Source organism: Hypanus sabinus, chromosome 9 (assembly GCF_030144855.1).
Source record: "Hypanus sabinus isolate sHypSab1 chromosome 9, sHypSab1.hap1, whole genome shotgun sequence".
NCBI classification, from domain to species: domain Eukaryota; kingdom Metazoa; phylum Chordata; class Chondrichthyes; order Myliobatiformes; family Dasyatidae; genus Hypanus; species Hypanus sabinus.
In genome coordinates this window covers 114,472,289-114,497,655 of record NC_082714.1, presented here as the reverse complement: position 1 = coordinate 114,497,655, position 25,367 = coordinate 114,472,289, and the positions used below count along the sequence as shown (strand labels likewise).

Genomic DNA, 25,367 nt, shown 5'->3' with positions numbered 1-25,367 from the left:
CATCAGTAATGATAGTTAAAGAATCACTAGATTCTGGAATGGTTCTGGAGGACTGGAAAATTGCAAATGTCACACCACACTTTGAGAAGGGAGGGAAGCAGAAGAAAGAAGATTATAGCCCAGTTTGCCTAAATTCAGTGATTGGGAAGTGTTAAGTCCATTTTTAACGATAAGTTTTCAGCTACTTGAAAGCACATGATGAAATAGGCCAAAGTCAGGCAAGCGGAAATCTTGCCTGACAGATTTGTTGGAATTCTTTGTGGAAATAACAGGCAAGATAGACAAAGGAGAGTCAGTGAATGTTGATTACTTGGATTTTCAGAAGGTCTTCGACAAGGTGCCACTCATGAAACTGCTTAACAAGAGAAGAGCCTATGGTGTTACAGGAAAGATACTAACATGACTAGAAGATTGGCTAACTGACCCTTTTCTCTTAAGCTGCTGGTCACTAGTAGTGTTCCACAGGGGTCTATATCAGGACCACTTCTTTTCATGTGATATGTGAATGATTTGGATGTCGCAATTGCTGGCTTTGTATCATGTTTGCAGATGATACGAAGGTAGGTGGAGGGGCAGGTAGTAATCAGGAAACAAGGAGGCTGCAGAAGGACAGATTAGAAGTGGCTGATGAAATATAGTGTAGGAAGGTGTATAGTCCTTGGTAGAAGGAATAAAGGCATACACTATTTACTAAATGGGAGATAAATTCAAAAATCAGAGGTGGAAAGGGACTAGGGAGTCCTTTTGCAAGCTTCCCCAAAGTTTTACTTGCAGGTTGAGTTGGTAGTAAAGAAGGGAAATGCAAGGTTAGCATTAATTTTGAGAAGACTAGAATATAAAAGTAAGGATGGAATGCTGAGGCTTTACAAGGCCACGTGGAGTCTTGTGAGCAACTTTGGGCCCCTTATCTAAGAAAAGATGTGCTGGCACTGGAGACGGTCCAGATGAGGTTCACAAGAACGATTCCGAGAATGAAAGCATTAATATATGAGGAGCATTTGGTGGGTCTGCGACAATATTTGCTGGAGTTTAGAAGAATGATCTCATAGAAACCTATCAAATATTTAAAGACCTAGGCAGAGTGGATGTTTTCTGTCATGAGTCTAGGACCAGAGGGCACTGCCTCAGAATACACGGACATCTTTAGCCAGATGGTGGGAAATCTGTGGAATTCATTGCTATAGACAGTTGTAGAGACCAAGACATTGAGTATATTTAAAGTGGAGGTTGATAGGTTCTTGATTAGTCAGGACATCAAAGGTTATGGGGAGAAGGCAGGATAATAGTATTGAGAGGGGTAGTAAACCAACATTGATGGAATGGCAAAGCAGTCTCAATGGGCCAAATGCCCTAATTCTGCTCCTATGTCTCATGGTCTTGTGGTCTTACAGAACAGATCAGGTGTGGATCACTGACTTTCTTCAATTGTAAGTTATTTTCAGAACTAATATAGATTGCCCCTCAGAAGTTTGTGGTTGCACCTACTGATTATGTCTTATTAAACAGAAGTCTTTGTAAAATTACTGTTTGAAATAGAAATGATGAATTTATTTTGTTCAAATTTTAAAAAGAAGACATCCTTTGGAAAATAGTTTTTTTGATTTATCACCATACAGTTGCAATCTATCCAGCTATTGTATATCTTTTTTACTTATCCAATGTTAGGATCAAAACCTTCAGAAGTATTTCAAACAAAAGGCATGTTTCAATTAAGGTCAATTGATAGAAGGAGGTGGAGTGGAGCAGTTGTTTCCAGCACTGGAACCACGTTGGTCCTGACTGCATTCCCACCACCAAATGCCAAGATTGGACGATACACTTTAAGCCTCCTGAACCCCCTAGAACATCAGATTTTGAAGTACAGACTTGGAGAGTTCATACTACTTTTCAACCCATGGTGCAGAGGTATGTATCATTTTAATGCTGTACTCGGAGAATTTGAAGCACCTGTTTTATTGGAGATGACCTCCATTTAACCAGATTTATGTAAATCAAAAAGAAATTTGATGAACTACTGGTATTTTGTATCGATGCCACAAATATCTGCTATTGCTTGCACATGCATCAATCATTCCAGTCATGAAGAAATACTTTAAAAAATCAAAATGGAATTTCTTTATCCAGATAATAGAGAACACATGGGGCATAATACACCATAGAATAATTGGGGTAAAGAATATAAATAAGTAAAACAACAAACCAAATACATTTATGAAGGAGAAATGAATGGTCGAATATGCTGAGAGAAATCAATTTAACTGGGATGAAAAAATATGAGCATTGAATAATCAGATCCTTCAAAGTTCTAGAGTCATAGAGCACTACATACAGAAACACCCCTTTGGCCCATTTACTCGACGCAGAGATGTTATTCTGCCTAGTCCCATTGACCTGCACCTAGAAAATAGCCCTCTACACCCTTCCCATCCATGTACTTATCCAAACTTCTCTCAAATGTTGCAATCCTGCAACCACCACTCGTGCTGGCAGCTCATTCCACACTCGTAACACTCTCAGAGTGAAGATGGTGCCCCTCAGATTTCTTTTAAATATTTCAGTTTTTAACCTGTGAGCTCTAGTGCTGGTTGCAGCCAACATCATTAGTCTCATCCAGGCTGTTTGCATTTACTCTCTCTATATCCCTCGTAATTCTGTATACCTCCATCAAATCTCCCTTCATTCTCATAAAACATGGAACATTACAGGACAGGACAGGCCCTTTGACGCATAGTGTCTCGTATACCTCTATGAAGTCATCTTTTATTGTCCTTTGTGCCAAAGAAAAAAGCCCTTGCTGACTCAGTGCATCTTCATAAGGCATGCCCACTAGTCTAGGCAGCATCTTGGTAAATTTTCCCTGCAGTAGCTCCAAACCTCCACATCACATAATCAGGCGACCAAATATTCAAATATGGTCTAGCCAGGGTTTTATGGAGGTGCTACACTACAACGCACACTAGAACTCAGTCCCCCAACTAATGAAGGCTAAAGATCCATACACTCTCTTAACAACTTTATCAACTTATGTGGCAAACTTGAGGGATTTATGGATGTAAATTCCAAGATCCCTCTGTTCCTCCATACTGTTAGGAATCCTGCCATTAACCCTATATTCTGCCTTCAAATTTGGCTTTTCAAAACAAATCACTTCACACTTCTCTGTGTTGAACTTCATCTGCCACTTGTCCCCATAGCTCAGGCTCTCTGTTTCTGGCAACATTCTCATAAATCTTTACTACACTTTTTCCAGTTTAATCATGTCTTTCTTATGACAGGGTGACCAAAGCTGAACACAGAACAACAAATACAGCCCTACCAACAACTTATACAATCAACATAATATCCTAACTCCTATATTCAATGACCTGAGTAGTGAAGACCAGCATAATAAACACCTTTTGCATCACCTTGTCAATCTATGACACTAGTTTCAATAAACCGTGCAATGTGCTCCTAGGTTCTTCTGTCTGACACTCCATATTGCCCTAATATTCATAGTACAAGCCCTAAACTCCCCAACTAATGGGCAAGTAGCTCAACTGCCTTGTGGGCAGTCTCAGTAGAGATAAAGGCCATGGGAGTAAACCCAGACAGAAAATCCAGAGTGGCCAGACGTCACTGAACACGCTTCCAGCAGCTCCTGCAGCCAAGCTGGTGCCAAGCGTATTGCTTCACTTTCCTTTGGATTACAGTATTGAGGCCAAGAGGGGGATCTTGACAACTGGGCACTCCATACCTTCCGCCCAGACTTGTGCCCTGGAGCAGTGACTCCAGTACCACTACACGTTGTCCTTCGGGACAGACAGAAGCCATCATCAAGTCCTATACTGGACTGACTTTCCAAAGTATACTACCTCATGCTTATTTGTATTGAACTCCATTTGCCACTCCTCAGCCCGCTTTCGTAGCTAATCAGGATCCTCCGGTAATCTAAAGTAACCCTCTTTGCTATCAATATTAGTCTCTGAGAGGGACCACTATCCTTGCGGGCAGGTTTGCTAGAGCTGTTGGGGAAGGTTTAAACTAATTTGACAGGGGTTTGAGAACCAGAATGGTAAGGTTAAGGATGGGGCAGTTGGTAAGCATTTGTGTAGTGAGACTGTGAGGAAGGACGGGCAGATAATAGAGCAAAATTGCAGTCAGTGGATTGAGCTTTAGTGTAACATGGGGGAATGTTGACAAGGGTGATGAATACAGGACTGAAGGTGTTATATTTGAGTGCAGGCAGTCTACATAATTAGGTAAATGATCTTGTAGCGCAGTTAGAGATTGGCAGGTATAACGTTGTAGTCATCACTGAGTCGTGGCTGAAGGAAGATCATAGCTGGGAACTCAACATCCATTTTCTGAAGGCCTTAGACAAGGTACCACACAGAAGGCTGCTCAACAAGATAGCTGTCCTTGGTATTACAGGAAAGACACTAGCCTGGATTCAAGGAGGCAAAGCTTGGGAATAAAGGGGGCCTTTTCTGGTTGAACGCTGATGACAAGTGGTGTTCCGTGTGGGTGTGGGATGGGATTGCTTCTTTCCACATAGTATGTCAACAATTTGGATGACGGAATTGATGGCTTTTTGGCCACGCTTGCAGATGATACAAAGATAGGTGGAGGAGCAGGTAGTGTTGAGGAAGCAGGAAGCATGCAGAAGGACTTAGACATTAGAAGAGCGGGCAAAGAAGTGGCAACGGATATAGTGTAGGGAAGTTATGGTCATGCACTTTGGTAGAAGGAACAAAGACATCAGTTTTCTAAACAGGGAGAAAATTCAAAATTCACAGGTGCAGACGGTCTTGGGAGTCCTTGTTAAGGATTCCCTGAAGGTTAACATGCAGGTTGAGTTTATGGTGAGGAAGGCAAATGCATGTTAGCATTCATTTCAAGAGCATTAGAATATAAAAGCAAGTATGTAATGAGCAGGCTTTATAAGGCATTGGTCAGAACGCACTTGAAGTATTGTGAGCAGTTTTGGGCCCCTTATCTAAGAAAAGGTGTGCTAGCATTGGAGAGGGTCCAGATGATTCCAGGAATGAAAGGGTTAACATGTGATGAGTGTTTGATGACTCTGGACCTGTTCTTGCTGTTGTTTGAAAGAATGAGGGAAGATTTCATTGGAACCTAAATAGAGTGGATGTGGAGAGGATGCTTCCTACAGTAGGTGAGTCTCAGACCATAGTGCAGAGCCTCAGAATTAAGGGACATCCATTTTGAACAGTGATAAGGAGGAGTTTCTTTAGCTAGAGGGTGGTGGATCTGTGGACGTCATTGAGTATAGTTAAAGTGGGTGTTGATAGGTTTTTAATCAGTCAGCGCATCAAAGGTTACAGGGAGAAGGTGGGAGAATGGAGTTGACGGATAATAAATGATGGAACGGTGGAGCAGACTTGCTGGGCTGAATGGCGGAATTCTGTTCCTATGTCTTATGGTCTTTTGATCTTAATTTTGTGTCATCCACAACTTTCTGAAGAAAACTAGTGCATTTAACTAGTCCAAATCATTCAAATAAATAATGAATTGCAAAGGTCCAAATACTGACCGCATCACAAGTCATCAGCCTCCATTCAGAGATGCAACCTTCAACCACACTACTCCTACCTACCTCCTACCTCCAAGCCAATTTTGATCCACCTTACTAACTGCACCTGGATTTCTTGGGACCTGACCTACCAGAGAAGTCTACCACATGGGACCTTGTTGAAAATCCAAACAGACAGCATCTGCTGCTCTACTCTCATCCACATTTTTGGTCATCTTTTTTCAAAAAAGTCCATCAGGGACAACTTCCCATGCATGAAGCCAAGCTCACTCCTCCCTGATCAGACTCTGTGAGATCCCCAGTACTTCCACACCACTGATTTCAGGCTGACAGACATATAGTTCTCTTGTTTGGCCTTGTTACCCTTCTTAGATAACAGAGCAACATTAACCACCTTCCAATCTTTGGGAACTTCACCAGTGCTAATGTATTTTTATCGCATGCATGTTACATGCAGATCTTCTAGCAATTTGCAGGTCACAGTTAACAGTCTTCAGTTTCCAGCTTTAGAAAACACAGTTTTGTATTGTGAGGAAATTTTTATGCTGGCATTTCTAAGATTATAAACAATCAAAAATGATTGTTAAGCTATCTATTAAAGCTGTTCTTTACCATGTCAGAGGATGAAGTCTTTCTGGATAGTGAGGAGCGACGACAAGAATATGTGCTAAATGAAGATGGGATCATCTATAATGGCACTTGTCACCAGATTAATATTCGCTCGTGGTACTTTGGACAGGTATGTGAGATCCTGAATCAGTCCTCTATTGCAATCTGATTATTGAGCGAGTTACACTTTGTCTTTCACTTCCATTTGAACTTCATTTCTTTGTCACTACTATTCTCTTGACTTCAAAGGTTTTAAAGGTACATTTAATGTCAGAGAAACGTATACAATATGCATCCTGAAATACTTTTTCTTCGCAACCATCCATGAAAACAGAGTGCCCCAAAGAATGAATGACAGTTAAATGTTAGAACCCTAAAGCTCCCCCTCAGCTCCCTCCTCCCACGTGTAAGCGGCAGCAAAGCAACATCTCACCTTTCATTGCCTTCTGGTCTAGCAATGATTCAGATCCATGAGCTCTTTAATTCCCTTTCAATCATCAGCGTCCTTGATTATACTACTTTAAACCTATCCCTTTAACCACTATTCCTAGTATTTAATATGGTCTCTACACTTGTGTGAATATTTTATCACTTTAAAGATGCAACAAATGTAAAGTTATCATTTTTAGATGACTGATTTCAAGTTCCACCTTTCAGGGCTCAGGGAACTACATTCAGTATAGGAGATAGAGAAACATGAAAGACACTGATCTAATGAAGTTCATCTTGGAATATTTCCAGTTCAAAACCTGCAACAAGAGCAGGTTTCTTACTAAGAATTCCATCCAAAGAAACAATAAATGCACTCAGTTTAAATGGAAAAGTTCCTCTGTTAAAAGTCCTGTGGTTTAGCACATTCATACAGCACAGAGAGAGGGCATTACCTAAACTTATGCCAATTATTATCTAATTACCTTTGAATTCTTTCCCACCAAGCTATCAGGAGTATAATCCAAATCTAAGCATTCATTTTCCTTGCATTCCCTCTAACTCTTTTACCAAGCATCTTATATAGAGGCCCAATTTAGCAATAAGAAAAGCAACTCTTTGTATCAACCTTCCATCAGCTTAAATACCAATCACAGGACTCTCTCAATCTGAGGGCTCCAGTCAGAATGGTGGGGTGCCACAGTACCATAGTAGTTTGTACAACACTATTACAGCTCGGTCCATCAGAGTTCAGAGTTAAATTCCAATATCATCTTTAAGAAAGTTTATACATTCTTCCTGTGAGTACATGGGCTTCAGTTTCCTCCCACATTCCAAAGACATACTGGTTTGTAAGTTAATTGGTCATTGTAAATTGTCCCGTGATTGGGCTAGGGTTGAATAAGTGGGTCTCTAGGTGGTGAAGTTCATTGGGCCCGAAGGGCCTGTTCTCTGCTGAATCAATAAACAATAAGTAAATATGTACATAAAAACATCACTAAACATCCGGCTAATTCACTTAACTGTAATCACTCTTCAACAGAAGCATTCTAGTAAGTCTGCGCACTCTCCAAAATACCCTCATCTTTCTGAATGTGTGAGCCACCCACTAAATATAATTTTTTGACTTCATTCAATTCCTCAATATATAAAGGCCAACTTCCCCTGGATTGTACACAGCTCGGTTTAGTGTGTTATTCAAATTAAAGTCTATGGAGATTAAAACTAATGGGTGTGTGGATTTGCTACACTGATCATGAAACTTGCATTGTCATTTAAGATGCCCCAGTGTACCTAATGCATAATACATCAAGATCTCTGGGACGACATAGGACTATCCAAGGTGCTACTTTCAAAACTTCCAGTTATACGTGCATTGGCCATATATTCTACAGGCTTCTCCAGCAGGAGATCTTGTCAGTGCATCAGTGAGTTCAGATATACTTTTACATTGCCCTGGATTCTGTTCTCCTCCGGCTTCTCCAAATGGTAGGCTTCCCACCATCCTACCTACTTTTGCATCTGTAAGGTATGCAAGATTGTCCCTAATATCATTTTCATAAACACAAGAAATTCTGCAAGTCTGGAAATCCAAAGCAACACACACAAAATGCTGGAAGAACCCAGCAGGTCAGGCAGCACCTGTGGAAATGAATAAACATTCGATGTTTCAGACCAAGACCCTTTTCATAAGCTGTAATTGTGTATTCAACATCTATAATTGAGCTTAGAAGAAACTCCAGATCATTGACAATTTGGTTGCTATTGTTTCCATCCTGGTTTTACCCCCTCCAATTTGTGATGATATTGCCAGTTGCTTGCATATGGTTGAATCACAAGTAATTTGATTTGCAGTAAATGATTGGCACCTGAGCATAAGTTTTGGATAGCACCAAGTGGGATGATAACAATAGTTGCTAAACGAAAATTGTGCACTAGTATGAATGTTAGGAAGACTGGCAAAGAGAAAATGTGTTAACGATTTTATTCCTTCAGGGAGAGCAAACTAAATCTACATAACAACTCACAGTAAAGAATTTCTATAATCAGCGATGGTAACAATCACTTGAGCAGGTTACCAGCCCTGCCACTTCAAAATAAACATCTCTTCTTGGATCTTATCCCCATATTTCATTTATTTACTGTGTTGTCTTCAAATGATGCAGAGCTCCAGAAATGAAACACCCAAAATTTGTTCTTGTTTCACAAAGATTTATCCTTTGAGTCTTTAGATAAGAGTTGAGGCAAAAGTAACCGCTGTACTGATATAATAGTAACTGATATAATGGGCCAGACGCCCTTGTACACCCAATGGGCGAGCTAGGTAACGATTACCCGGATACCACCATCATTGCCATCACTTCAGATTTCAGTAACAGACAAGGCCAGGTGGGCATTGTATTTTACAGGGGACAAAATTTGACCCCCACCCCCCTGCTAAGAGAGGGTCATTATCAAAGGGCCCATTTGAGGCTTGGAGGTCAATTGGTGGTTAATTGCTTTTACTGGGTAGTGTGAAAGGGGGAAGATGAGGGTGATAGCAGAGAGGAGAGGACAGAAACAAGAATGGCCAGGTTCGTTTTGCAATGGAAAAACTGACCGAATACTTCAGCAAGTACCAAATTATCCATTCAAATAACCTTTATTCTTATTACTGTTTTTGTAATAACTTCGCAAAAACTTTATCATCACTAAACATTTCTCAGACAGGATATCAAAATGTTTTCCATTTCAGTTTGAAGAAAATATTGTGGATATCTGTCTTATGATATTGGATAAAAGTATCAAATACCAGAAAAATCCAAGAGAGGACTGTATGCGCAGAAATGACCCTGTTTATGTCAGCAGAGTTGTGACAGCTATGGTGAGTGTTGAACTATTAAGGATAGTTTTACTTAAAATAAAAGAATGGATAATTTGTGATAGTTCCAACCTTGTCTTTTTTGGTTCAGCCACCTGTCCATTGATTCTCTGACTCAATGATACTTCTGTCCAGATCGCAACCAATAAACTGAGTTTGGAATGTTAGCTCTGGTCGAGATTGAAGATTCAGGTTTATTTATTATGTGTATGTTGAAACATACAGTGAAGTGTGTCATTAGCAATCCCAAATATGTGGTGAGCCAACTCCTGTGTGTCACCACATCTTCTTCCAGTGTCAACAATGCTGAGAAGAACAACACAACACAATAGAATGTGGTAAGTGACAAAACAACAACAGTAAATCAAGCCCTGTTCCTAAATGTACATGCCCTGGCCTCCTGCCACTGGATAGGCTGTCTTCCCACCAGTTGGTTGGCATAGAGTTTCATTGCCCTATCAAGGCCTGTCATCTTGTGAGGGTTCACCCTCTGGAAAAACGTTCTGACTTTGGCCTCTGAGGCAGAGCCTAGAGGGTCACCAGACACCACAGGGTTTTGCACTGGTGTAGTTTATTCTCCCTGTTAAAGTGTGCATAAGAGGCATTGAGCTCATCTGGAAGTGAAACATCACAGCCATTCATAACATTAAGTTTCACCTTGTAAGAATTAGACCTTAAAACCTTGCCAGAACTAAAATGAATCCAATTCCATATCTAACTTCAGTTGGAATTGTTCTTTCACTCTTAAAGTAGCCTTCCATAGGTCCTATCTGGATTTCTTGTGTAGTTCTGGATCACCTGTCCCAAATACCTCAGATCTAGCCCTCAGATGAATCTCCCGATTCATCCATGGCACTTGGTTTGGGATATGTCCGTGTTGATCTTGAAGGCACACACTTATCCACACAGGTGTTTATGAAGCCAGTGACAACTGTGTACATTCATTCAGATTTGAAGATGAAACTTTAAATATCGTCCAGACCACTGACCCAAAGCAATCCTGTAAGCGCTCCTCTGCCTCACATCACCATACCTTCTTTGTCCTCACCACTGGTGCTGCAGTCTTTAACCTCTGTCTGTACACCAGGTGATAAGACTTCCCAAAGTGTGGGGGTGGGAATGCACATTTAGCATTCTTAATGGTGGTGTAACAGTGGTCAACTGTGTTGACTCCTCTGGTTCCACAGGAGATATGTTGATGGTTTTTCTCCAAGGTGTCCTGGTTGAAATCCCCCACAACGTTAGGGACGGTATACGCTGTTTTGTGACTGCTGATTGCAGTGCCCTGCTTCTCCAGTACCTTCTTGATGGTGGCTAGAGGTTGAATATGACCATGATGAAGGCAGAAAGCTCCTCCAGCAGATAAAATGGATGGCATTTGATCACTAGATGTTTCAGGTCGAGTGAGCAGGATTAAGACAGAACCATCACATCTGTGCACCAGATGAATTAATCGTGAAGCATATCTATCTACCTTTAAGACTCAACAGTCCTGTCTTTCCAGTGGATGATGAAACTCTCAGACTGCAGCGCAGCATCTGAAATGGTCTCCATAGATGTTGCCTGACCTGCTGAATTTCTCCAGTGTTTTGCCTGTGATGCTATTATTCTGTGCCTGTTCTTTCTGTCTTTTCCCTCTTTGATTTTTGTCCACATTATCTGTTTTTTTTACAGGATTGACCTGTAAATCCTGTAAATTCATTTCACATCTGCTTTGAACAAACACAGACCACCCAATAGTCTTCTCACATTTTGCTTTCTCTAACAACCCCTCTGCAGACACTCACTTGGTCCATTCTACCCATACAATATACCTAATACTTTCTGTTCCATAACATACAAGAAGTGCATCCATCTGCAGCTTCTAACAGACCACGTTAAGGAGTTGGAGCCGGAACTGGATGAACTCTGTGACATTCGGAAGGCTGACTGGTTGACAGGCAGGACTACAGGGAAGCAGTTACACTAAGGTGCAGGACACCAGTAACTGAGTTACCGTCAGAAGGTGGAAAGGGGCTAGGCAGCCAGTGCAGAGAATCCCTAAAGATCAAAGAGGTAACCTATGCATGGAGCTGAAATAGATGAGGGAGATCTTAAGTGGATTATCTGCATCTGTATTTTACTCGGGAGACGGGCACAGATGTGAGGCAAAGCAGCAGTGAGGTCATGGACCCGATACAGGATACTGAGGAAGAGGAATGTATTACAAGGGATCAGATATATAAGTGTTTGGATAGGCAGGGACTGATTAGAGATAATCAAATGGCTTTGTGAATGATAAACCATGCCTAACCAATCATAGAGAGTTTTCGGGGAAGCTACCAGGGAAATAAATGAAGACAAGGCAGTGGATGTTGTCTACAGGCCTTTGACTATATCCTGTACGGGGGAATAATCAAGAAGGTCCAGTCGCTTGGCATTCAAAGTGAGGTAATAACTTGGATCAGACATTGACTTTGCGGGAGAAACCAGAGAGTGGCAGTAAATAGTTGCCTCTCTGACTGGGGACCTGTGACTAGTGGTGTGCTATGGGTATCGGTGCTGGGTCTATTGTCTATCATCTATATCAACAACCTGGATGATACTGCGATAAACTGGATCAGCAAATATGCAGATGACACCAAGATTGGTGGTATAATGGACAACGAGGGAGACTATTAAAGCTTGCAGCAGGACCTGGACCTGTTAGAAAAGTGGGCTGAAAAATGGCAGATGGATTTTAATGCAGACCAGTGTGAGGTGTGGCACTTTGGGAGGACCAACAAGTGTAGTTTTTACATGGTGAGTGGTGACGCACAGGGGAGAGTGGTAGCACAGAGGGAGCTACAAATACAGGTCCATAATTCATTGAAAGTTAAGTCACAGGTAGATAGGGTCGTAAAGAAAGCTTTGGGCACATTGACCTTCATAAATCAATGTACGGAGTACAGGAGTTGGGATGTTATGTTGAAATTGTATATGACGTTGGTGAGACCTATTGTATCCAGTTCTGGTCATCTGTCTACAAGTAAGATGTAAACAAGGTTGAAAGAGTATAGAGAAAATTTACAAGGATGTTGCTAGGACTACAGAATCTGAACTATTGGGCATGGTTGAACAGGTTAGGATTTATTCCCTATCTAGAATGTAGAAGATTGAGTCGTGATTTGGTAGAGGTATACAAAACTATGCAAGCAGGCATTTTTCATTGAGGTTGGGTGAAACTACAACAGTTTCTGTGCTGTAGTGATCTAAGACTGTGACTCTGAGTCTGTGCAATCTACCCAAGTCCTTTTAGAGGTCTGGGACAGGGGACTTCCATGCTATCATTCATACACACACACACACACACACACACACACACACACACGTTTCAGATTTCCTGTTTATAATCACACACTTACTACACACCAACTGTGCTCCCACAGGATCTGACCCAGACTGGGGCAACCTGGATTCGATCCAGACCAGTCACCGTTATCCCCTGCTGTGCTCCCATGGGATCTGATCCAGACTGAGGCAAACTCCTTTTTTATGCTGCAGCTTTCCCATGTCAATGCCTAAGGTATTGTCATGGCTTAACTACTCCACACAGTATGAAATTTGTGCTCCAGCAGCAACAGACTCAGCCCTTTGCTCAAGTACGAGCTCCTTAGGATTTAGGTCTGATTGGCGACCAGAGCTGAAACCCTTTCTCCTGAATAGTGAAGTCTGCTACATTTGGAACTCCAAAACATAAAACTGATGGAAAAGAAACACTGAGTCGGGAATGCATGTCTTACCTTTGTTGTTACTTTAAGCAAGGCACGCGCGTATGTGATGGTGTGATGGCGTATGCCTTTCATGTACTTTTACGTATAACCTGTAATGAATTATTTAAACCAACATGAATGCTTAATCAAACAATATATTTACAATATTACTCAAATATTACTGAAATATTAAATACACAACAATGTCAAGGGTTAGACATCTTTGTGGAATCTCTGAGTATCTGACATCGCCAATTAACTGGACACTCAAAACTTGCACTCGCTCCTCACTCATACTTTATTTTACATTTGCACAAGGAGATGCATGGCCCCTGTCACCCACACTGTTCTACAGTCAGAACAGAGAAAAGGCCATTTTTATACAGAATTCACTAGCAGTTGTGGATGTTGGCCATTTGGTAAAGTGTGTGTGTTTGAATTCCTTACTTGTCGATCAATTCACCATTCGCAATACAGGTGTTAAACATCAATAGAAACTACAAGCTTGCAGTTAGTAAAGCAATTGTCCCTTAGTCGGTGTGTGTTTCACATCCTTTCCTTATATGCTCTCTCTTCTCCAGCAAGTGAAAATGGCTCGGGGAACCTGCTCTGCAAAGTGAAACTATGCTCTTCAAAGACCTTTCTCGCCTGCAACACACACAAAATGCTGGAGGAACTCAGTAGGCCAGGCAGCATCTAGGAAAAGAGTACAGTCAACATTTCGGGCTGAAATCCTTTGGCTGGACTGGAGAAAAAAAACTGGGGGGAGGGGAGAGAGAATTATAAGGTGATCACAGAGCAGGAGCGGTGAGAGAGAGTTTCACTGAACTCCCATCAAAGGGACGATTTAAGCTTCTTGAGAGTAGGCAGTTCTGGAAGAGACTTGTCTGGGCAGTCTGCATTCTATCTTTTCATGGTCATCAAGTCAACCCTTCCTTACCGCAGCTTCCACACAAGGCAGACCAGTGCTCCAATAAAGATCCACTGGATTCAATCTAGGAATGGGAGTTTTGTGCTATAAGGGGAGATTATGCACATTGGGACTACACTTATGAGTTTAGAACAATGAGTGCTGGCCTCATTGAATCATACCACACGTTCCCTGTGGCTTGACGGGGGAAATGAAAGGATAGTGATCTTCCTGGCTGTGGTGCAGTAAAGTTGGCACTGACTACCAATGGCAACATTTTTCAGGCATCTCACAAAACTACTGGACACACTAGTCAATATCCTTCTTCCAAACTGCGATCATTGCAGTTTGCAGCCCATAATTTTCTATTAAGGGATATATTTTAGAACCATCTAACTAGGGTTTTTGCAATCTCCTGGAAGATTCAGCAACCTAGACTCCCGAGAGTGCAATACGGCCGGGGTGGCCATCACTGGGGTGGACGCTGTGTCGAGGCCTAGCAGTAGATCAACCCATGCTCAGCTCCATTACTCCATGCTGATTAAAGCGTTGAACAAGATTTAAATCATCAAGGCCGAAATTAGAAAATTAACAGGAGCTCAGCTCCGTCTGCCTGTGTTTGACTGGTCTCCCATTCCTCTTGCTACTACCATCAGACAAATGGTGCAGGGGTCTTGGGTCACATGCCACCAGGTGCAGGAGCAGATGTTCACTCACCTCAGTGCTGAACTGGCCACGCAAATGTGGACGCACTTTCGAGGACTCTGCAGTTCATGCTCTTTACGTGATTTGTTTATTTTTTTCACTATTTGCGTGATTTGTCCTCTTTTGCACATTGGATGTGAGGTATACTTTGTTGTGTGTGGTTTTTCTCAAATTCTATTGCATTTAGTTGTTTTGTGAGTGTCTGCAGGGAGATGAATCTCCAAATTGTATATGGTATACATGTTTTGATAATAACTTTGAACTTTGCTAAATGGGATCAATCAAGTTCTTATTAAAGCAGTCACTCACTTGAGTTTGTGATGGTCTTTCATTCCAGCAGATGGCAGTGCTGCCAACAAGATTCCAACCTACAGTCACAACTCGGTTTTGATTTTCAGTGCTTCTCATTCTGATTTTAACACAATCTTCCTCACATTTAAATTTCTGCTGCTATTTATTTGTTTATATTTTGTGATTTTATTTCTATATTGTTCAGTGATTAATTCTGATAGTTAAACAAATCGTATCTGATTCAAGAAATGATCTTCCAAGTTTACTACTACTCTGCTGAAGGCTTGATTTTATAACTGATCTTAACGTCATTTTAGTTTATATCATCTGGTTAACTTGCAGGCTGTGTCAGTGGTAAAGAAGGCAAATGTAATGTTGACATTCATTTTGGGAGGACTAGAAGATAAAACCAAGTATGTAATGCTGAGGTTTTATAAGGCACTGGTCAGTCTGCAATTGGAGAATTGTGAGCAGTTTCGGACCCTTTATCTAAGAAAATATGTGCAGGCGTAGGAGAGGGTCCAGAGGAAGCTCACAAGGATGACTCCAGAAATGAAAGGATTAAGAGTTATTGATGGATCTGAGCCTGTACTTGCTGGAGTTTAGTAAAATAAGGGGAGGTCTTGTTGAAACCAAAGGCATAATGAAAGGTCTGGATAGAGTGGGTATGGGAAAGTTGTTTCCTATAGTGGGTGAGTCTAGGACAAGAGAGCACAGCCTCGAAACAGAGGGACATCCATTCAGGATGGAGATGAGGAGGGGTTTCTTTAGCCAGTGGGTAATAAATCTGTGGAATTCATTGCCACAAACAGCTGTGGAGGCCAAGTCATTGAGTATATTTAAAGCGAATGTCGATAGGTTCTTGATTAACATTAAAGGTTACGGGGAGAAGGTAGGAGAATGGGATTGAGAAGGATGATAAATCAATTCTGATGGAATGGCAGAGCAGACTCGATGGGCCAAATGGTTTAATTCTGCTCCTATGACTTGTGGTCTTATTGCCATATTTATTGCCACTGCCTCCATATTCTGTGGACTAGTTGATGGCCATACAAATTGTGTTAAAGGTAAAATAACATAATCAAATCCAAAGAATTTTTAAAATTCAAAGAACATGCACAAAACATGCCCTTCATGTTTTGAGCAATGTGGTAAAGTTTGGCATTTTTTATAAGAAATAATTAACAAAAGTGTGGAATGCAATACCTCCTGGCGGCATCCTGCATGGTGAGCTTCCATCCTTTTTCAGATAAATTCTGCTGACGACAGAGGGGTGCTTGCTGGCAAATGGAGTGAGCCATACACTGGAGGGGAGTACCCTTGGTCATGGAATGGAAGTGTTGCAATCCTCCGTCAGTGGTATAAAGGAGGCTACCAGCCAGTTCGCTACGGACAGTGTTGGGTGTTTGCAGCAGTGGCTTGCACTGGTAAGGATTTTATTCTGAAATTGAATTTTTTGAATCTAGAGTGACTAGTGAGAAGCATAACAAATGATTACTGAGCCTTCTACAAGTATGGAGTATGTAAAAGATGAATGGGGGCAAATAAGATCCCCTTACAGACAGAGGTGGGGGGATTTATAATGTGGAATAAGGAAATGGAAGATGAAGGTTGTGTGGCACAGATTCACAGTAGAACTGCTTGCCTATGGATCTGTGGAATTGATTCTGTCTGTGTGAGGAGATTTCCCATTCTCCTAGAGACCGTATGGGTCTCCACCTGGTGCTCCATTCCTCCCCCCACCATATTCCAAAAGCAAGTGGGATGCTGATTAATTGGCCACTATGTAGATGAGTGGTGGCAACTGAAGGGAGTCAATAGGAATGTAGGGAGAATAGAATAGGATAGAGATATGATATCTGTGGGTCCTGAATTGTCCTGCTGAAGCATCTTGATCCGAAACATTGACTGTACTCTTTTTCATAAATGCTGCCTGGTCTGCTGATATTTTAAAATTTTGTAGCATAGTTGTTAGCACAACGTTTTACAATACCAACATGATCACAGGGAGAACATCCAGAGGGCAGTAGGAAATCAACTGAGTTGTTGGTATTGTAAAGTGTTGTGCTGACAACTATGCTACAAAATTTAAAAATAAATTTTGATTGCCAGATGCAGCACAGTAATGTGCTAATTTGACAAATGAGCCCATGCTGTCCAATTACACCGAGGTAACCAATTAACCTACTAATCCATACATCTTTAGAATGGGAAAGGAAACACACACAGTTATGTTTAAACAGATAAGATGACTGTTAGGAGAGGGAAAGGAAATAGATGTGCAGAGGGGCAGTTCCACTCCCTATCAAATAAACCACTTTGGATGCTTTTGTGGGGATGGAGAGCAATGTACCAGGGGAAAGACAGAGTGACGAGGTCTCTGGTACTGAGTACACCTCCGTGGCTCAGAAGGGAAGGGGGGAAAGAGGAGAGAAGTGGTGATAGGGGATTCTACAGTTAGGGGAACAGATAGGAGATTTTGTGGATGTGAAAGAGACTCTTGGATTGTAAACTGTCTCTAGGTGCCAGGGTCAAGGAAGTCATAAATCAGTTCTACAGTATTCTTACGGGGAGGTGAGCAGCAAGAGGTCATAGTATATATTGTTACAATGACATAGGTAGGAAAAGGGATAAAGTCCTGAAGAGTAAATACAGGGAGCTCGAAGTTCTTCCAGTCAAGATGGTACCGAGCTGTGATATTTATTGGTGTTGAGGCTCAGATTTAGTTATTTTTTTGTCAGGATGTTTTTAGGGACAGTATGGGTGTCAGAAGTAAGGTTAGGACTTAGAGATAGGGATGAGGGAGAGTTGGAGTTCAGGGACAGTAAATAAAAAGTTTGGAGCTGGAGCAGGTGTTCAGGTCAATAAAGTCCGAGCTGCAGTGTCCTTCGATATCATTGCTCAGATGTAGCAACCCAGCTGTTTGTTTTAGGTTAGTAGGGATGGTTTTGGGGACAGGTTATCATTTAGGGTCGGAGATGTGGGAGAATGAATAGTCAGGGCAGGAGCTGGTGCTTGGAGTCCAAACTGGAGCACTCTGCTCTGGTCTGGTTCAGTGATCCCTGAGGTCAGATTGGCTGGTGCTGAGGAGACTAGAGATCCCCGAGTTAATGAGTCCTGAATCATAGGTCTGGACCAGCAGGAGTCAGGAGGGCCAGTGACCGTCCAGGGAACCAGGGCTGGAGGTCCTTGAAAGAATGGAAATTGAGGACCAAAGTGCTCCATGGTCGAAGGTCTGCAATCCTGGAGTTCAGGTTTGCAGGTGCTGAGGAAACCAGCAGCAGCATCTAGAAAAACTGTGAGAAAGGACAGGGCATGGACAAGGCAGAGTTGCAGTCAGTTGGACAGGTTGAAATATGTCTACTTTATAGCCCTATTCAAATAATGAGACAAGGACCGAGGTAAAAGAGGTGCAGGAGTGACATTGCTAACACAAGATAGTGTCACAGATACAGAAAGGGGCAACATTTTGGCAGGATCATTGACCTAGTCAGTGTTGGGGAAGTCAGAAATGGGAAAGGAGCAATCACTCTATTGGGAGTATTCTACAGACCCTCCAATAACAACAGACTCCGAGGAGCAGATCAAGAGGCAGGTTTAGAAAAGATCTAAAAATAACAGCCTTGTTGTTATGGGTGATTTCAATCTCCCTGATTTTGATTGGCACCTCAGTGCAAAAGGTTTAGACAGGGCAGAATTTGTTAGACAGTGCTTCTGGGGTAGAAGCATTTGGATCTAGCTGAGGGCAACAAGCCTAGTCAGGTAACAGATCTCTTGATGGGTAACCATTTCAGAGACAGTGACTTTATCTCCCTGACCTCGACTATAGATTTGGACAGTGATAGGAGCAGGCTGTGCGGGGAAAGTATTTAATTGGGGGAAGGCAAATCATACACTACTAGGCAGGAACTCAAAATAGTAAATTTGGAACAGGGAGATGCAAAACGGAAATGTGAAGGCTGCTTAGGGAACACCTGCATGGGTTTCTCAATAGATTTGTCCATTGAGGCAGGGAATGGATGGTAGGTGAAGAAACGATGGTTAATAAGATGTGGGGCACATCTAGTCAAGAGGAAAAAAAGAAGTATTTTTAAAGTTTAGAAAGCAAGGATCAGAAAGGGCTCTTCAGAGTTACAAAATAGTCAGGAAGGAGCTTAAGAATGGAATTAGGGGAGGTAGAAAGAGACATGAGAATGTCTTGTCAAGTAGGATAAAGGAAAACTACAAGATGTTCTACATGCACATGATGAACATAATGACTGGGATCGATCAGGGATAGAAGAGGAAACGTGACTGAAGTCAGGGAAGGTCCTTAATGAGCACTTTATTTCAGTATTCACCAGTGTTAGGGACATCATTGATGAATGTGAGGATGGTGTAAAACAGGCTGATATGTTGGAACTTGTTGACATTAAGAAAGCATCTCCTGGAAATTTTGTTAAACATTAGGATAGATAAGGCCCCAAGGCTAGACAGGATATGTCCCAATTACCACGGGAAGGGAGGGAAGAGATAGGTGCACCTTTGGCAATGATCTTTGTATTCTCACTGGCCACAAGAGTAGTACCAGAAGATCTGAGGATAGCAAATGATATTTCTTTTTATCAAAAAAGTTAACAGGGATAACCCTGGGAATTATAGACCAGTGAGTCTTACGTCAGTGGTGGGCAAATTATTGAAGAGGATTATTAGAAATAGGATTTACGAGCATTTGGAGAAACATAATCTAATTAGGGATAGTCAGAATGGCTTTGTGAGGGGCAGGTCATGCCTCACAACTCTAACTCAATTCTTTGAGGAAGTGAGAAACAAATAGATGAATGTAGGGCAATGGATGTGATGTAGATAGATGTTATCAAGGCATTTTACAAGATTTCCCATAGTAGGCTCATTCAGAGGGTCAAGATGCATGGGCTCCAGGGAAACCTGGCTGTGTGGACTCAGAATTGGCTTGACCACAAAAGGCAGAGTGTGGCAGTAGTGGAGCATATTCTGCTGGAGATCGCTGACCAGTGGTGATCCACGGGGGTCTGTTCTTGGACCCTTGCCCTTTATGATTTTCATAATTAGCTTGGATGAGGAAGTGGAAGGGTGGGTTAGTAAGTTTGCAGATGACATGAAGGTCGGTGTTGCAGGTAGTGTTGAAGAATGTCATATGTTACAGTGGGGCATTGATAGGATGCAGAGCTGGGCAGAGAAATGGCAGATAGAGTTCAACCCAGAGAGGCGCGACATGATTCACTTAGGATGATTAAACTTGATGGCAGCATACAGGGTTAATGACAGGATTCTTAACAGTGTGGAGGAACAGAGGGAACTTGGGGTTCATGCCCAAAGATCCTTCAAAGTTGCAGTGCATTTTCATAGGGTGATTGAGATAGGTGATTCGTTACTTAAGCGACTGATTTCAAGGACTACAAAGTAATTTTGCTCTATCAAACTCTGGTTAGATCACACTTCAGTTCTGGTTGCTTCATTATAGGATGGATGTGGATGAATCAGAGAGGGTGCAGAAGAGATTTACCAGGATTCTGTCTGGATACGAGGGCATGTCCAGTGGGATAGGCTGAGTGATGTGAAAATAGGTTGAGCGAGTAGGGGCTTTTCTCTTTGGAGCAAAGGAGGATGACAGATAACTTGATAGAGATGTTCGAGATGACAATAGTCATAGATGGAGTGGATAGCCAGAGACTTAACTCAGGGTGGAAATGGCTAATACAAGGAGGCATGATTTTACGGTGTTTGGAGGAAAGTATGGGTGGATGTCTGAGGTAAACTTTTTACACAGAGAGTAGTAAGTGCCGGGAAGGTGCTGCCAGGCACATAGATGAAAGGAAAATGGGTGGTTATATGGAAGGGCTGGATTATATTTAGAGTAGGTTAAATTTAGAGTGGTTAGCACAACATTATGTGCTGAAGGATCTGTACTGTGCTGTTCTATGTGGTAACATAATGTATTACCTTCTATTTTGTTCATTGCCATTTATAGATACTTTGAGTGCCTTGAATTAACTGTAATCAACTCCAGGATAAAATTGTGAGCATTGTGAGAGCCAAATTCTAAATGACCCTTTCTCCACCCTTGTCTCTCTTTCACTAATCAACTTCCCAGCTCTTTACTTCATCTTTCCCCCCTCCCGGTTTCACCTTCACCTTGTGTTTCTCTCTCCCCTCCCCCTTCCTACCTCTTAAAGCTACTCCTCATCTTTTTTTCTCCAGTCCTGCTGAAGGGCCTCAGCCTGAAACATTGACTGTACTCTTCTCCACAGATGCTGCCTGGCCTGCTGAGTTCCTCTGGCATTTTGTGAGTGAGGGTTTTTTTTTTTGGATGCTGCTTCTGCAACTATTTTGAATTATATTCCTTTTACATTTCTTCAGTTTTGAGGTGCCTAGGAATTCCTTCTCGTGTGGTCACAAACTATAACTCTGCTCATGACATGAACTGCAACTTACTAATTGAGGAAGAGATTGATGAATATGGAAGAATGCTTGGTGAACATGTATGGTGAGTCACACTAGTATTAACTAAAGGTTAATGGAGGAGTAATTGCAATTATCATCACTTTCAATTAAAAGTAATAACCAAAGTCTCTGAATAAGGAAGCAGGTTAAGTTTGTATTGTTAATTGAAAAAATATATACGTTTTAAGTTTATGGGTTCTTATCCTTCAGAAACTAAGATCCTATGTTTGCAGGACCCAAGACCAGCATCCATCAATAGAGACACAAACTTGTTATAATGAGTCCTGACGAAGGGTCTCGGCCCAAAACATCAACAGCGCTTCTCCCTATAGATGCTGCCTGGCCTGCTGTGTTCCACCAGCATTTTGTGTGTGTGTTGCTTGAATTTCCAGCATCTGCAGATTTCCTCATGTTTGCCTTGTTATAATGGCTAACCTTTAACTCATTAGACAAAAGTGTGAGAAATTTAGCTTCCTTTATTATTACCTTCCCTTTGACCAGGTGCGGCTTGTTTACGTCCTGTTTAGGTCCAATTTCAGGCCCACTAACCCATTTCTATCTGTTTAAATGTGCACCTGCTCTATCTGAATTTATTATACTCTCCACTACACATAGAGGGTGCAGAGGAGATTTACCAGGATTCTGTCTGGATATGAGGGCATGTCCAGTGGGATAGGCTGAGTGATGTGAGAATAGGTTGAGTGAGTAGGGGCTTTTCTCTGTGGAGCAATGGAGAATGACAGATAGCTTGATAGAGATGTTTGAGATGACAATAGTCATAGATGGAGTGGATCTATCTAGTTTGTCAAAGTTTTAGATGTCATGCCAAATCTTCATAAGTTCCTAATGTAGTAGAGGCACTGCGAGGCTTTCATTGTAATTGACCATATGTGCCAGGGCGAGGACAGGTCCACCGAAATAGTAACACCTGGGAATTTAAAGTTGCTAACCCTCTCAACCTCTGATCCTCTGATGAGGACTGGCTGATGGACCTCCGGTTTCCCTCTCCCGAAGTCTATAATCAGTTCCTTGGTCTTGCTGACACTGAGTGAGAGGTTGTTGTTATGACACCACTCAGCCAAATTTTCAATCTTCCTCCTGTATGGTGATTCATCATCACCTATGATTTGGCCAATGACAGTGGTGTCATCAGCAAACTTCAATACAGCATTGGAGCTGTGCTTAGCCACACAGTTATAAGTGTAAAGCGGGTACAGCAGGGGGTTAAGCACTCAGCCTTGTGGTGCACTTGTGTTGATGGAGATCGTGGAGGAGATGTTGTTGCCTATTCAAACTGACTGGGGTCTACAAGTAAGGAAATTCAGGATCCAATTGCACAAGAAGTAATTGAGGCCTTATTGATTAGTGGAACTTATTGATTAGTTTTGAAGAGATTATGGTATTGAATGCTGAGCTGTAATCGTTAAAGAACATCCTGATTTATACACCTTTGCTATCTGGATGTTCCAGGGTTGAGTGAAGAGCCAATGAGATGGTATCTACTGTTGTCCTGTTGCTCTGGTAGGCAAATTGGAGGATCCAAGTCAGCTCTCAGACAGGAGCTGTTGTGTTTCATCATCAATCTATCAATCTATCTTCAATGGGGCAATAGTTATTAACCAGGTTACCACGCTCTTCTTGGGCATGGGTATAGTTGAGCCTGCTAGAAGCAGCAGGGTACAACGCACTGACAAAGTGAGAGGTTAAGGATCTCAGTGAGCGCATAAACCAATGCCCTTAGTCAGCACATGCCCTTAGTACGTGGCCAGTTACCCCATCCAGTCAGGATGCTTTCCATGGATTCACCCTCCTGAAAGCAGCCCGCCCATCAGGAGACGTGGGGGTTCATGGTGGTTTCTCCATGTTCTGACAGTCATACGAGCATAGAAGGCATTGAGGTGATCCGGAAGAGAAGCCCTGCTGTCTCCCATGTCGCTTGATTAACTTCGTAGGAGGTGACAGCACGTAAGCCCTGCCACAGCTGTTGAGCATCCCTCATTGACTCAAGTTTGGTCCAGAATTTCCACTTTGCCCTTGAGGTGGTTCTCCAGAGATCATATCTGGAGCCCTTGTAGCTTTCTTGGTCTCCGGACTTGAGTGCCTCTGATCTGGTCCACAGCAGATTTTCAGTCTAGTGGTTCATGCAGGGCTTCTGGCTGGGGAAGAAGCTGAATGGTTTAGTGGGGAGACAATCATGTACAGCTGTCTTAATGAAGTCCGTTACAACCATGGTGTGCTCGTTCAGATCTCTAGATGAGTACTTGAACACGGCCCAATGCACCAACTTAAAGCAATCCCATAATTGCTCCTCCACCTTACATGGCCACTTCTTAGTTGTCCTAATCTCTGGAGCTTTGATTTTTAAGCTCTGCCTGTATGAGGTAGGAAAGGGACAGCCAAGTGATCCAGTTTACCAAAATGTAGTCTTGGCAAGGAACGGCGGGGATTCCTTACCTTAGCAGTGGTCTAGTATGTTGGGCCCTCTGGTGCTGCCGGTTATATGATGATGGTAATTGGGCAGGGTTTTCTTCAAACAAGCCTGGTTAAATTCTCTGCTGTGATGGGCTGTTACTTGTTTGGAGGTGGCATCATGCAGCGTCACGAGTGTTTAAGTATAGTTGACCATTGGTGGTATATACGCTGCAGTTAGGATTACACAGGAGAGATAGAATGGGTTGCATTTGACCATTAGGTGTTTCAAGCCGGGGGAACACAATGTCAACAGAACCACCACATCGGAGCACCAACAAGAATTAACCACAAAACACACACTTCCTCCCTTTGCCTGACCCAAGTCCACAGTTCTTGGTATAATTTACTTTGATTTATGCCTGTCATATTGCTGCAAAAAAAAAGCTTATTTTATGTTATTTACACTCTGGGTACATACCCAGCGGCTGCTTATTATGTACGTCCTGTACACCGTTGCTGTAATTCTTGGTTGTTGGAGTTACTGTGACCTTCTTGACAGTTTGAACCAGTCTGACCATTCTCCTCTAACCTCTCTCATCAACAAGTCCCTCTTGCCCAAATAAATGCAGCCCACTGATTGTTTTCAATTGTTTGTTTTCCACACCATTCCCTGTAAACTTTAGAATGTGTTAGGTGCAGAAATCTCAGCAGTTTCTGAGACACCCACACCACCCCATTGGGCACCAACAGCCATTCCATGGTCAAAGTCACCGAGATCTTCCTTCTTCCATTTCTTTCCCATGTTTGGTCTGAGCTGCAACTGAACCTCTTGACCAAGTCTGCATGCTTTTATGCATTGAGTTGCTGAAAACTGATTGGCTAGATAAATATTTGCATTAATGAGGTGTACAGGTGTACTTAATAAAATGAGCCACTTAGTGTAAATACCCAATGCAATTAACATGAACTTGAAATGCAGCTATACTTGTGGCAGTTCCAGTTTGCACAAGGAGTTCGGCAGTTGCTAACTCAGCTTACAGAACTTGCACTGTAAACAGTGTGTCTTAGCTTGATTGTACATATGTTAAGTTTATGATCCCCATAAATTCACAAAGTTTGGCCTGCCTTGGGCACCACAATAATGGATGTCACAGAATTAATTTGATCAACATGCTTTTCAACGTCCACTCCTGCCGGGCCCTTGCCACTTGTAGTGTTGGTTTAGGCTTGCAGCAGTTAAATTGGGCATTTAGATTCACAAATATATCATGCTTATTCCTCTCAATAACAATAAGTGGCATTATGACAAGATCACCATTTTTGATGTTTCTCATCCAAGGTTTTTACAGAAGTCAAGAAAGAGGCATAAAACTTATTGTATTATGATCATTTAAGTGCTAATAGAACAAAGAGAATTGAAAACAG

General features: G+C 42.1%; 1 protein-coding gene across 1 annotated transcript in view; it reads left to right on the top strand.

Moving 5' to 3' along the window:
* The window catches only part of LOC132400111 (protein-glutamine gamma-glutamyltransferase 2-like), a 55,710-nt gene that overhangs the window by 9,855 nt on the left and 20,488 nt on the right, over nt 1-25,367 (top strand). Inside the window, exons 3-7 of the mRNA XM_059981188.1 lie at nt 1,666-1,905; nt 6,154-6,272; nt 9,306-9,434; nt 16,318-16,495; nt 21,447-21,573. Coding sequence (XP_059837171.1) covers nt 1,666-1,905; nt 6,154-6,272; nt 9,306-9,434; nt 16,318-16,495; nt 21,447-21,573 — 793 coding nt within the window. The remainder of the gene's footprint in view (nt 1-1,665; nt 1,906-6,153; nt 6,273-9,305; nt 9,435-16,317; nt 16,496-21,446; nt 21,574-25,367) is intronic.